Source organism: Heteronotia binoei, chromosome 6, assembly GCF_032191835.1.
Source record: "Heteronotia binoei isolate CCM8104 ecotype False Entrance Well chromosome 6, APGP_CSIRO_Hbin_v1, whole genome shotgun sequence".
NCBI lineage: Eukaryota > Metazoa > Chordata > Lepidosauria > Squamata > Gekkonidae > Heteronotia > Heteronotia binoei.
The window spans coordinates 67666763-67681616 of record NC_083228.1 but is presented as its reverse complement, the minus strand read 5'-3'; the positions used below and the strand labels follow the sequence as shown (position 1 = coordinate 67681616).

The 14854-nt window shown below is 41.8% G+C and overlaps 1 protein-coding gene across 1 annotated transcript in view; it reads left to right on the top strand.

Annotated features, from left to right (window-relative positions):
- The first annotated feature begins 648 nt into the window (after positions 1-648).
- MXI1 (MAX interactor 1, dimerization protein) overlaps positions 649-14854 on the top strand; it is a 76293-nt gene continuing 62087 nt past the window's right edge. The window contains exon 1 of the mRNA XM_060241692.1: positions 649-1068. Coding sequence (XP_060097675.1) covers positions 828-1068 — 241 coding nt within the window. The 5' untranslated portion in view covers positions 649-827. The remainder of the gene's footprint in view (positions 1069-14854) is intronic.

The following is a 14854-nucleotide window of genomic DNA, read 5'->3' as shown; positions in this document are numbered from 1 at the left end:
TTTTCATTACTTTTCTTATACAGGAGCTACTGTTATGCTGGGTTGGGGAGCCAAAGGAGCAGAATTGCTGTGTGAGGTTTATAATCCAGTTTCACAAATGAACAGACAGGCTTGTAAAATTTGTCATGCCTGGTTGCTATTTATGGAATGTGAAAAACAAAGAAAGATGTAATAGCCTATTCAGTAACTAACACTTTTTCTGTGCTCATGCATGTACAATGGGTATATGTTAATCAGTTTTATGTGGGAGTGCTTTTGAGTTTATTTAATATTGCATTTTATCCCATCCTTCCTCTAAGGTGCAGAGGTATACACAGTGCTCCTATTTTCACAAGAACCGTGGTGTAGGCTGTCAGGAAGAGAATGAGCAGCCCAGGTTCCTCCCATGACTGTCAACACAGAGTGAAGATTTGATTTTAGGACTCCCACCCCAGGACCCTAATCACTGCACTACACTGTTATATAGCTATATATTAATGGTTATTATAATTAAAAGATGCACTAGTTTGAAATGCTATGGTTCTGTTGTGATGGGGGTGTTATACAATGTCTTTTGAAGCGAACAAATTTGGCTCCTGAAAACAGAACGCAAAAAAAAAGAATGGAAAACAGTTAAATTCACCATCTTTGAGGGAGAGAAAGAGAGAAAGAAATCAACGAGCACTAGGACCTGCCCGGAGTCTTTGAATGAAGAAGTCCCTTGATTCATTCAATCTCTCCTAGACATACACACACACACACTCACACACAAACTGCAACAAGAGGAGAGAAACAGAAAGTCGGCCAAAAGGGCTTAAAAAATTTGAAAGTTTCCATTTGCAGAAGCAATGGGGAAACGTGGCAGGCCGAGGAAGGAATTCAAATGCGAGGATGATGCTGTGGAACCAGCTCTAGGGCAGCAACAGCAGCAACTGCCCGTGGCGGATAATATGTCCAGGTGCCCGTTCAGTGACATATTCAACACCAGCAGTGAAGACTCCATGGAGAAGATCAACACTTTCCTACAGAATGTGCAGATTTTGCTGGAAGCAGCCAGCTACCTGGAGCAAATTGAGAAGGAAAACAAAAGTAAGTGGAGTTTTGGTTTTGTTTGGCTCCTTCTTCTGCGGCTCCTTACCAAAAAAAAAAAAAAAAAAAAAAATCAACAGTCAGGCATGTGCGATGACAACAGAAAATGAAGAAAATGTTTATGAAGATGCAACAAGACAGAGGGAGCTGAGGCTACCCGTCCAGGCTAAACTATGGGTTAGTTGCTGCGTTTACAATCCCATATTAGACCCAGCGAAAATGCTCTGTCTGTGTGTGTGTGTGTTGCACCAAGAGATCTGTAGAAAATAAGTCATCGAAGGAAACCTGATTTTTTTAGTTTTTTCTTTTAGAAAGAAAATTAAAAAACAACCGTGATATCTGTAAAGTGACCTCAAACAATGTGGTCATGTCATAGGACATAGATGCATTTTTGAAGGCATGGTTTTGTGAATCTCAAGCTTTTATAAAACGTTCTGAATGTGTTGTTTAAAAAAAAAAAAAGCTCCGAGCCAACTAAGCGATTGATTTGTTGGTGGAGAAAAGGGACAGTGTTAAAAGCAAACTTTTGTGATCGACCAGGGAAAGCGAATATACTTCGAAGCTATGTCTAAAATGAGAGAGGGAAAGTAAAAAAAAAATGCTTGTTTATATGTTTCAACTCTTGCGTCCTCCTCCCCCAACCCCCGCGGCGAGAGGACGTGATTCCCTCTCTCCTCTCAGCATAGTGCAGAAAGGAAACCCAGCCGAAAATAAGTCCAAGGAACAAAAAAGGGAGACACGAATATATATGTGTGTATGGACAATTCCCCCCTTGTGGAAAAAGGATTTACCAAACACACCTCCCTCTCTGGGTTAATGTTGCTGTCAGCGAAAATCATAATCTACAGAAAATCGCTGGTTTGCAACGTCTTTGAGCAGACTCTTAGAACAATAACGTCAGGGGATCGTTTTAACCACCCGATCCGGGGTTTAATCTAGTCTTAATAACAACCAAGGTCAGCAGGAAGAAGGAAATAAATAAATAAAGAGATGCATCGCCTCAGTCCCTGCAATCGGGAAAAGCGAAATCTCACCCTTCCCCCCCCCCCTCCAACCCCCGCACGCCCGGTTCAAGTTTATTATTTGTATGTTTCAAGCTCTCTCTGTGTGTTCCGTGGGGTCATCCGAGCTATCGGGCCTTACAAATTCAGCGCTCCCCTTTCTCTTCGTCGCCCTCCCCCCCCCCCGTGTAATTTCCATCGCAGTTAAAGTAGCTTAGCCTTTGTTGATCGCTCTCGCTTTCTCTTTTTAATGAATTAGTGGACATATGTGTATTGCTTCCCGGAGGCTGGAATAGAGGGCCAAGACTCCACAAACCCTTCCCTCCTCATAGCAAAGGCCTCGCTGCCATCAGTGGAAATATTTTTAGAAGGCAGCTTGTTTTTGTTTCCTTGTAAATCCAGTTCTTCCTCGGTCGCCCTGCCAGACTTTACGAATTGAGATGCACGGCCCTTCACTTAACACCGCCCCGATCACTCCAGGGAAATAAGCTAAGTTAATGGAGTAAAGGTTCTTCCAACCCCCACTCCCTTTATTTCTCTCTTTCCCCGGGAAGTCACGTAGGCAAACAGCAAACTAGTTAGGTAGCCAACGGGGGAGGGGGGACAGAGCTAGAGACGGGCTGATGCTGGCGTCTGTCCCTGTTAGTAACTTGTCTAGGAGGGGACTAATCAGTTTATGTAGTCACCTCATTTCATTAGTGCAGGTGAGGGTGTCTATAACTCGATGAACTAGGTCAGCCTCGCATGCTTGCCAGTGCCGGCACTCACAACAAAGCAAACAAAGCAGCCCTCCACCTGACTTTTAAAACAGGTTCATTCGATCTTCACGTTGTTCTCCACCCCTCCCCCCAGGCCTTTTGTTTTAATTTACTGCTGCAGGGTTGTTGTTTTTAAGCCTTCAGTGAAGACCCGTCACCCAAACATAGCCAGTGCCACAAGCCTGCGCGCCTGGCACTTTCAGCATTGAACACAGCCCCGCCAGTTTCTTTTGCAGAGCTGGTGGGTGCTGACAACAGTTCAGCTATGGCCCCAAAGAGCATCTTCTGCTCACAGTGGAAACTGTTTGATGTTGTAAATTAGATTGTCAATTCATAGCATTTTTATATAGCCTCTTCCGAACAGCCAGGGCTATGTGGTAGACAACACGCACGCATGCTCTTATCTCGTCATTCATCACTTGCCTAAATCGAAGTCTCCAGTTGTCTCCACCAGAAGGCAATCTACATTTGTGATCAGATGTAAACAGGCCTATCATTAATAGGTGTTTTTTTCGGGTGGGGGTGGGGAGAGGAGAGGACCGTTAATATTTAAGAACGTACGCCAGGCCTTTGGCTCAAGTGAAAGGCCTACATTGGACCCCTCTTCTCCCATTGCATGTTTGTTGGATCTAACTCCCTCCGGTGATTTCCAGTAGCCGGAGAAGGTATATTTTCCTTTGTTTTTCTATTTGTTATGCAATTTTTCTTTAAAGCGACACAATGCTAGTTTAGTCGTGTACTTGCAGACTCAGAGCTGCAAGGACAATTTTCAGCGCGCACTAGGCGTGTGTATTTTTAAAACTTTTTAATAAGACTCTCCAACACAGATTGGTGCAATTCTCTGAAGACGAAACAAGGCACGGACACATGAGCAGCGTCCATTCACAGACCCAACCCCCACACCCGCCTGCGAAGTTTCATTGAGGCCACAGCATACACCGCCGCTTCCTCGGGTGCACTCTGATCCGCCTGGCTGGGTTACAGTATAATCGGCCTCAGCTCCTCCCCCCTCTTAGAACCACATGGTTTCCACATGGAGACAAACTCCTCTTTTTGGATTGGTCCTGATCTAACTCCGTGGGCGCGACTATTGAGGGCATCTCCGCCAATGAGAAGCTTCTTCATCCCCATGATGTCACGCGTTGCTGAGCCTGGCGATCAATGGGCGGGGCTGCAACCGAGCGAGTGTCCTTGTTGCGAGTTGTGGCCGGATGATGTCATAGTCTCTGCTTAAAGCAGCAGAGCTGCTGCTGGCGTGGATGATGCTTGCCAAGTTAAAAGGAGTGCTGTAACAATAAGGGCACGAATGGGTGCCGCGACGGGAAATATCAGAGTCCAGTCCTTTCCTGTTTGTGCAATGAGAGAGCCAATGGTAGATCTTGTAAATTTGCAAAGGAAATGATTCAATGTTTTCTCTGTGGTGCATTGGTTCTCTTTAGTTAGGATGGGCTCAGATTATCCGGGGGGGGGGGGCGGCCGGCTCGTTAGAGTCGTATGCAGAGAGAGAGAAAGGCATTTGTCTTTTGCTGAGCAGTAAAAGTTATTTATGTTTGAAAGGCGGAGCTTCTTCTCTGTATTTACTTTCCCCTTAGCAACATCTGAGTCCGTCAGAAGATCGGAAATTAATATGGCTGTAAATTTGCAAATTCTTACATTTTTTAGGATGCTTGCAACCTACTGTCGCACTTTGCGTGGTATTAATATAGCCGGAACCTCAAAGACTTGTGAATGCAGCCGCGCTAATACACTACCGTAAACCCTCGACTGCATGTGATAGCCGAATTCTCGGTCGTCTCTTGTTTACTAGCCGGACGTCTGATCTGCAGTTTTTCTATACTGAATTGCAGAGGCGTCTTTGAAGACGAATGTGGGAGTGTAATATATTATTTCTTTGCAATATATCTACATGGAAAGCAAACCAGTCTAGCCTAGTAGAAAGTCCCGAAGATGCCTTGAGGTCTAATATTAGGAAAAACATAATGTGCACAATTTCTTTTGAAAAAATAAATGAGTACCTGAGTAAATGGAGAAAAGAAAGGGGCAATCCTAACCTAAAAATAGACAGATTATTACTAATATTGTGTCAATTCAGCTCAGCTCTTAGCTTTAAAAGATTAGCATCACCTTAAAATTATTTGATTACATTTGTACTCCACCTGGCAATTAAAAAACTCCATTACATGTTTATGATTCTCACTTTTCTCCTGCCTTTTTATCTGATTGCCATGGGAGTGCTGAGAGGCGTGTTTTATTTTCTGATTCCCTTGTCATTGTCTTTATACTGCTGGCAACTGCTTGAGGGCAATATTTGCATTAATGTTATAAAGCCCAACACCCCAGTGTAATTAACAGTGGTAGCCTTCATCATGGTGACAATACATTTTGCAAACATTTTAGTATGTATAATGTGTTCCTTAAAAAAACCCAAAATTGCATCTCAATTTCACTCCTAGCTCTCATTTTTAATCAGAAATCTTTAACTGCAGCACAGCTCCATTCATTTTGGATTAAACATGTGTAAGTCTCAGTCTCTCCAGCATGGCAGACTAACTGAAGAAAGAACATATGTTTCAAAGAAAGAAAAAGGAATTACTGACAGAGGTCTTCACATTACTGGCTACAGAACAAGCATGTAGAAGACTATTTTAATGTTCTGTGAGGAGCAGGTGTTCAGATATCAAATAAAGCACCTTAGCCTCCCAATGCAAGAATGTGGGCTCCACTTGTAAGCTCACCCATGGAATATTAAAGGTATTGGTATCTTTAAACTAATACAAACAATAGTTATTTATAACAAATCTGGCATTGTAAGAGTCATAGCAAATTTAGCAATGATGGTCTACAGCCAGTCCTTGAACTCTGGGGTCCTGCATTCTTGACTGAAAATGAGTTCAGCATCCTGCTTCTGCTTCTTCCCCAAGTCCCAGAGGTATGTCTTACCTTTCATTTCTACATTTTGCTTAAGAGTAATAGTGATTAATACTGCTCCAACATGATGAAAATAAAATACCAGGCTGCCTGTTGCAGTCCCTCTAAATTTACACCTTCTGGTCTACACTTTTCAGTAATATAGAGTTCCTTTCATGGGCAAGTAATCCTTCCAGACAGTGGTGTAGTGACCCAAGACAGGCCTCCAAACATGTACATAAAACACATACATTGAACAAAATTCATGCAAGGTTTATATGGAACACAGAGAAAACAAAAGTTTAAAACCACAGTGATGCTTAGAGCCCACATTATTTAAAAACAAAACAGAGCCCTTATCCAAATATCAACAAATTATATATCAAGACTACTTCATACATTATGGCCCCATAAAGTAGTAAACCACATGGGCATCATATTATAATATTAGAAAACTGCTTTCTGCATGGAGACTTTCCATGGTTGTGTGGTGGCACTGATATGTGCACAGTTATATTGAACCATGAGTGAAGTGGTGTTTAAATACCTTAGAGATACCATGTATCACATGAATGCAATTTTCAGTACTCTTCTCCTGGAGAGGTCATAAGGTATGAATGGTCCTGAGAAAAAGTTCCAAAGTCAGACACCATCTGTGGAGAATGCTTACCTGATGGCTCCCTGAAGATGAAACCTCAAAGCTCCTTTAGTCACATGGTTATTTTTAATTTAATTGAAAGCACATTACATGACCACCAACTGATTAGAATTCACTTATAGAACAGAAAACTGAAGAAGGCTGTAGGAAACAAGGCTGTGCTTTAATGGTATTTTTCACTATATAGCCTGCAAACCCAGCCCATGAGCCACTGTCATTGCTGCTAATGGGCTATACAGAGAACAGCCTCACTAATATTCTTATTTTAGCAAGAGGCTGCCTGGGAGATGTTACAAAGAACTTATGGGTGAAAACACAAATCTGATGATCAAGGTGGCACTGTGCAGAGGCAGTGTGGAGTAGTAGAGAGTCAGATTAGGATCTGGGAAACACAGGTTCAATCTCCACTTTTCCATGTCAGCTTGCTGGATGACCTTGGGCCAATCAAACTCTCTCAGCCTTACCTGCTTCAGAGGTTTGTTGTGAGAACAAAGTGGAAAAGAAGAGAATAATGGAAGCCCTTTGGGTCCCCATTGAGAAGAAGGGTAGATTATAAAATAAGTAAACAATGATGTCGACATTTGTGGGTTCTTTTGAGTCCCATGGTGCAGTGTGGTAAAGCTGCAGTACTGCAGTCTGAATTCTGCTCACAACCTGAGTTCGATCCTTGCAGAAGCTGGTTTCAGGTAGCCGGCTCAAGGTTGACTCAGCCTTCCATCCTTCCAAGTTCGGTAAAATAAGTACCCAGTTTGCTGGGGGGAAAGTGTAGAAGACTGGGGAAGGCAATGGCAAACCACCCCGTAAAAAGTTTGCCGTGAAAACGTTGTGAAAGCAACGTCACCCCAGAGTCGGAAACGACTGGTGCTTGTACAGGGGACTACTTTTACCTTTTATTAGAGTATGTGTCACTGCTGGTAACTATCACTGAAAAGATAAGGTTTATCTTATTTTTGCTGAATATGTGCATGATCAATAAGAAAAGAAATGCTTACTCTCTTCAAGCTGGTCTTGAGCATGAACCTGAGTTTTACTGTCCATGTAACTGTCAAAGAAATGCATTTGTGCTAGTATTAATGCTTCAGTAAAAGTATCAACTTTGATGATATGTGCTAAGTTGAAAGTATGTGGTTGCATATATCAGCTCTGGTGAGGGCTAGTTTTTAAATAAGATCTCTCAGAAGACTGCTCTTCTTCTAGGTCATACTCATCTTTTCTTAATATGTAGCTGCTCAAATCTTGAGAATTTCATCCATTATTCTCCCCTTCCTTTCCTTCTCTATTACATCTATCTGTTATAAAAAAAAGTCTGACCTCATTGTAGCTAGATGCCTTAGAAACCAGATAGCAAATAAAAGCAATCTAAAAATGTATCATTTTAAATCTTGAGATATAGAAGTTTCTTGCAGCTTGGATGAGAGCTGACTTGCTTTTTCTGAATATCAGGGCTTGGCAAACCTGATGAAGAAGCAGCAGCAGATGATACGGATGTGTTGGATGGAGTAGAAGAAGGGCAAACAGGATAGGGAGGGACAGAATGATTCTGTTTCCAGATGTCATATTTAGCTTGCAAAGGTAACCAGTATAGAGCAAACATGATACCTGCAGAGCTGCTAACCACACTTCTACCACTTTGCTTTTGACATGCCACTAGGAAAACACTGGAACGTCTGTCTCCCTTCATGCTTCATTCAGCTCATGGAATCACTAGTAGTAACTGCACCAGACGGTTTTAATATTCATCATATTTTTCATTCCTCAACAGAAAACTACAGCAATATTACTCCAAGGATAACAGGATGGATTCATTTATGGATTAATGTGGCATAACAGGCCACACCATGGCTTAATGTGCTAGTCATGGCTACTGATTTAGCTTGGGAAGGACACATGACTATTGACAAGGTTTCCTCTATGGAAGGGGTGCTCTGAAAATTATGTGAAAATTGTTACATTGGTATTGTTCATCCATGTGGTTTTTTCAGGAATATGTGAGTGTGGATGGACATTGGATTCCTACTAGCTTCTGTTCATGGGCTGTCCAAGAAAAATCCTTTTGAATGAGCAATGTAAAAACACCCACACCCATATTTTCCTCCAGTTATTCCAAAACTATTCCCATGGGAACAATAATTATATCAGAAGAATCTCAAAGTCTGCTTCTTTCAAAAGGGCTACTGCCTTTGCTTTTAGTCTCTAAGGAAAAATTCAGATGGCCATTCACTATGGGAAAGCTGAAGCTTTATGCTCACAGGGATCACCAAATTACTGAATGCTGAGAACTGGGCATGAATGCTTTGGGGTTGTTCATAGAAGTCATTTTCCAAAGTAGCCAGCATGTAGTTTTCTGTTTCCACTCCCTTCTGTACATGACAAGTGTGCAAGTTGGGTTCCCAACATCCAGATGGGTCACAGAGATCTCTTGCAATTGCAACTGATCTCCAAACTACAGGGATCGGTTTCCTTGGAAACTAAAGCAGTTTCAGAGGGTGAACTCAATGGCAGAACTGTTTCCCTTCTCCAAACTTCATTCTCTCCAGGGTCCATCCCTGGCAGTCCTAAAGAGAAGGAAAGTTTCATCCAGGTGCTGGAAACAATGCCAGGATCACTCTTTAAAACTGCCTGATCCAAAATTAAAGGTCAAAAGATTGGGAGGGTGGCTGGGCATCAAAGCAAATGTATATACACTATCTGTATGCAGCAATATAATTCTTGAATGAGAACAGATGCTGTATGATAGTAATGTCCAGTGGATACACCAAAGCTGGGACTTAGCAGTGCCAACCTAAGAACACTTTTCTGGAATAGATACCACTGAATAGACCTGAGCAGGATTCTAAATAAACACGCCTAGGATTGCTCCCTAGGTTTCTCATCCACTCCATCACACCAACTCCCTTGTTTGTTTGTCTTGAGAAATGCTGATGATTGGAAATAACTGCTTGGGATTTCAATTAACTTTAGTAGACTGTTCAGTTACATTTAACATGTTCAGGTACATACATTTTCTTTTTACTTTTTTCATGTACTTGTGCTGTTACATGTTTCAATCAAATGTAAATTAGCACTGATTTTCATGAAAGTTGAATAGTGTTTTAAAACTCTTTAAAAACTGCATGTAATACCTCCTGTCTGTAATAAGGCTACAAATTACTTTAAACATTAATATTAGTACAAATTTTTGAATATATGCATTGCTCACACATTTTCACAATCTGTGCTCCAGAATAAAACTATCTCAGGTAAGGTTCATAATATATTTCCTTTTATAAAGTTTATGAAAGTGTTAGTACATGGTGGGGGAACATTTTAACCTTCCTGCAGTTACTGTTGTACTAAAAATGACAAAACCTCAAAAGGAATATACAACACAAAGGTGCTGCGTTAGAATTCATCAAGAAATTAAATACCGTTCTATCATCCTGGCTTAAACAGAGATTTGAGTTTCCCCACTTACTGTAATTTAAAATAACTCAATGGGACCAACTTTTTTTTTAACTTTAATTGGCTGATCTCAATATGTTGTACCATACTATAACCCTTTACTGAAATCAGTTTATTTTCTTATGTTAGAGGCTGTTTCTTCCTCAGCTAGTTGTTGGTTATCCTATTTAATTACATTTTGTTTATTGGCACCCTATGCAAGGCTGCAAGCTCTGACCTCTCTCATAGCCATTATGTGTAACAAGTTAATCCAGTCTAGTCTTTTACACAGAGAATCACACCTGAAAGATCGGTGATAGGATTTGTATCAAACCATTCTCTGCTTGTCTTACCCTTCTGTAATTTTCCTTATAAATAAGTGGAATTAATTCATAGCATCTGATAAACTGAGCTCTGATTCTGGAAAGCTCATACTGGAATAAATGTTGTTAGTCTTTAAGGTGCCACTGAACTTTTACTTTTTAATGGCACAGTACTGTACAGGGCTATCCCACTCTGTTGGACAAGCTAGCAATTCAGATCTGTGCTTGTGAATGGGCTTTGGCCTTGTAGATGTCTTTCCCCAAAAAAGCAGTTTGGGTGGTAACAGGACATTGTGTTTCACAATGCCCAACTACACAGAGCCTGAAAACAGTTTTACACAAGGCAGAAAAGATCTAACATTAATAAGTACTGTTAGTAGGTGCCCTATTTTTGCCACCCAAATAATATATTTCTCCAGGGCTTTTTTTGTAGCAGGAACACATTTACATATTAGGCCACACTCCCCTGATGTAGCCAATCCTCCAAGAGCTTACAGTAGGCCCTGCAAGAAGAGTCCTGTAAATTCTTGGAGGATTGGCTACATCAGGGATGCGTAGCCTAATATGCAAAGGAATTCCTGCTCCAAAAAAAGCTCTATTTCTCTGTTGTAAAAGTAAATATTCTTCAGGTTCTCCAGCAGGATAGATTGTATCTCTCCAAAACACTTAAAATGATTCTCTGAAACCATCCCCACAGGGGTGTTATTTTATACCAAAGTGTTCTGGGCTGAAGTAACAAAGAGGTAAAGGGTGTCCCCTGTGCAAGCACCAGTAGTTTCTGACTCTGGGGTGACATTGCATCATGTTTTCATGGCAGACCTTTTACAGGGTGGTTTGCCATTGCCCTTCCCCAGTCATCTACACTTTACCTCCAGCAAGCTGGGTACTCATTTTATCGACCTCGTAAGGATGGAAGGCTGAGTCAACCTTGAGCCGACTTCCTGAACCCAGCTTCTGCTGGGATCAAACTCAGGTCGTGAGCAGAGCTTAGACTGCAATACTGCAGCTTACCACTCTGTGCCACGGGGCTCTTTTGAGGTGACAAAGCACCCCAGATCTGTGAGTTTGTTTCATATCCTTAGTGCCATTTTTTTTTTACAGAAAGAAAACTGTAAGTGGTAAGTAGCTGTACTGTGGACACCTTGCTAATGTGCTGGTAATAATGTCCTAAGAGGAGAACATTCTAGAGCCTCTTCTCTATGCATTCTGCCAAGAAAAGTGCAACTGGTGTGGAAATTCACTCCCGAGCCTTGTTTTAAAGAGTGAGAATGTAAAAGTATTTCCCAATGGCACACATTCAAATCCAAATGCTAGGCTTACACAGTATCCCTGCCTGGGAAGCATATGTATACATGTCAATAGCATGAGTTGGGTTTTGAGAGCTACCAGATCTGCAGTGTGTCTTTTGATACCAGAGGTTTCTTGTAGTCAAACACTACAACACTTTTACATAATATTATCAGAAATTAATTGTTTAAACTTAAAAAGGAAAATAAATCTGCATAGCTGCATATGATTGCTGTGTAAGGGAAAGCTTGCAAAAGGCATCAGGATTTTAAAATATCCCAAGCAGCCCCCCAAATCCATGCCCATTGCATGGAAACTGCCATAATGTGTTTTCTGAAGGAAAGAGAACATTTTAGTATGCAAATATGTTTATAGTTTGTATTTCATACATTCTCAGGAAGAGTCAGCTTATGTTTTTTTCATTTTATAGATGGATAAATGGGCCCAACGTCTGTCCTGAGAATTCTAGGCTGTTTTGGAAAAACTACATGCCCTCCACAATAGTACTCTCATATTTCTTCCATTTGAAAGATGCAAAAGCAAGTAATACCTAAACCAGGTGGTAAACTGTTCCAATGAAATAGACCAGGTGGAAAATTGTTCCAAAGAAATAATTAAAATTCATGTTAATTGTGTAAAACTGGAGACAGATCACTTAATTTATATAGTTTTTTCAAAGTGTAGTATTTGAGTTTCTGTAGCACTAGGGATATTTTGGAAAGTGAAGGTGTGGTCACACTGGAGGACTGTGTACTACAGGTGGCCAGAGGCAGAGTGACAATTTGGTGGAGCCTCCCCCCAGTGAATACGGTGGACTAACTTGAGATCTGCTGCAGTTGTTTCCCTATTTTAGCAAACACTGGCAAAAACCCTTGGCAAGTTACTGACTTTTGGAGAGCATAGGCCGTAAAAACTCTAATGGAGCTGTGGGAACCAAGGTCTCTTAGAGAATCTCATCCAGTTCCTAGCATGCTACTGTCTCCTAGGTCTAGGCTTTATGTTGAAGTATCTTGAAAGATGTCTTGGTCATTTAAATTCATCTAACCAGCTTAGATCTAAGAAGCTCATTGTGTAATGTTAGGATAGTTTCTCAGTCTAACCTACCTCACAGGATTGTTGTGAAGATAACAGTGGAAGGGAGTATAGCACACACTGCCCTCTGTTCCTAAGAAATGTTGGGTAGAGGGGAATTCTTGACAAATAAATGAATAAATAGGTTTGGCAGTCTTAAACTCAGAATGGTAGCCACCTGAAGCTCATTTTTGCAGGGCCACCTTACGCTCAGACCTGACTTTCCTCTGAAGAGTTCAGACAGAAGTGCTCTGTTGATATCTGTGTGACAGCAGTGGAATCATGATGATCTTGCCAGCTGCTCCCACCCCCTAAGATGAGCTGTGTAAAATGAGCTAGCCCCCCTGTCTAAGACAAGGCCACCCGTATAGGAGCCATTCAAGCCTACTGGTAGATTGAATTGAATTTTAACAACTGATAGACTCATAGGACTCTGCCTTGAGAGCTTTTTACTCTAAGCATTTTTACTTAAGTAGCAATCCTATGTAATACAACTGAAACCCTGTTTAGACTGCAACAACTTTGCAAAGAACTGCACTGTAAGTTCACATTAATATCTTCTGTTTGGTGTTAAAACCATTACAAGCTACTGACTTTTGTTTTCCATCCTGCTCAGCAACATCTGTTTCTCCTTTTTTCTTTTTGGTTGTTGCTTAACAGCCATGCAGTTGTTGAAAGCATTTTAATAAACCTGAAATCTGTTTTGCTTCTTTGTGTCTTTTTAGCTGGCCCTAGTAAAAGTGTTCCACTGCTGTTGGTTTTGGATTTTTTTTCTTGCTGTATTTAAAGTCTGCTTGGGTTATAACCAATACTCCCTCTAAACTGTGAGCAAAAATTCTACTCTGTGAGCTACTGGCCTTAAAGCTGTGAGCTCCTGCATAAATTAGTTTTCTCTGGAGCCTTTATTCCAGAGCTAAGACAAAAAGTGTGAGCTAAAGGCTAAAAAGCTTTGAGCTAGCTCACACTAACTCAGTTTAGAGGGAACACTGGTTATAACTTTAATGGTTGTTTTTCCAAAGCTTCTTCTGCTTAATTAGCAGCAGTCGACCTGCGAACAGGCAGTGTACAATCTGCTGCTCGGGTCTTGGCGTTTTTTTTTCTGTTTTTGTTTTGCTAACTGTTGCACAATTGAATTGATCTTTAACACCAAATAAAAATTAAGCACTTAATAACAGCTAAGACACAACTGATCAACAATTACAAACCGCCGAAGTAGGAAAAAAACCCCTTCAAACGTAGACGGTAAATCTGCCATAACACGAAGGCCTTTCAAGCAGTCGTGGCAGGGGGACGTCTAGGCTAAGCCATACGTATTCCGTCACGATAAGGACTGCAGGACCCGTCGTTTTTCGATTCGTTTGACCTTGTGTTTTTACACTTAAGGTGGATTACTTAGAGGGGCCCCATCCACGACAGTGCTCGGAGTACTGTGTTGCATTAACACGTACATACCATGTAGAAAGTCTACCTCCGGCGCGATATAATTTTCTTTTTACACGGGTCCAGTCCTCAACGCGTTTACCTTTTGTAGTACCCCCCCCCCCCCCCGATTTCAGTGAAAATGAAACTTTATTCCAAGGGTGCGAATCAAATTTGGGTGTTTAAACTGGCATTTTAAAACGTTTTTAAAGCACAGCAATAGATGCATCCTTGTGATTTTTTTTTTAAACTTCTGTTGTGTAATTATTGCAAGGATACTCAAAATATAAATGACTGGCGTCGCGGGGGGGAATCGCGAATCCGCTCTTTCCAGCAGCCTGGAATTCAGTTTTGTTGCAGAGGCTTGAACCACAACAAGGACAAATACTTTGCCACAAACGAACCAGGGATTCTTCCCCCTCCCCCAATCTTATGCCCGCAAATCCCATCGGTGCAGAAAAAGGGGGCCGGAACAGGCACTGAAAAGAATACATGGCAACATCTTTCGTCCAGCCAACTAAACTGTGCATGTCCCGTGCAAGACCGAGGACTTCCCACAATGCAACCGGCGCTGCTTCTCCTGTGCACGCGCGCAGCACGGAAGGCAGCGGGAGCCGCGAACTACATTTCCCAAGTGGCATCGGGACAAAGTCTCATGTGGGTCACCTCCCCCTTCCCATGATTTCTAAGCAGAGGTAAACAAACTGTGAAAAAGGCAGAGACCTACAGTATCTGCTGCAGGAGGCGGAGAAAGCAGCTAGATCTCAGAGAGAGGGCTTGGACCATGGATGCAGGGGCAACACCGAGGTTCAGAGGAAGAGTATAGGATCGCGGAGGACAAGAAGCTAGAGGGCAGGATGCAGCACTAGGGGAATAAGATTGCGGAGAAGTGGGGGAGGGCTAACTGTTGGTGCCTTGATTGTAGGAGGAAGGGTGCGGGGG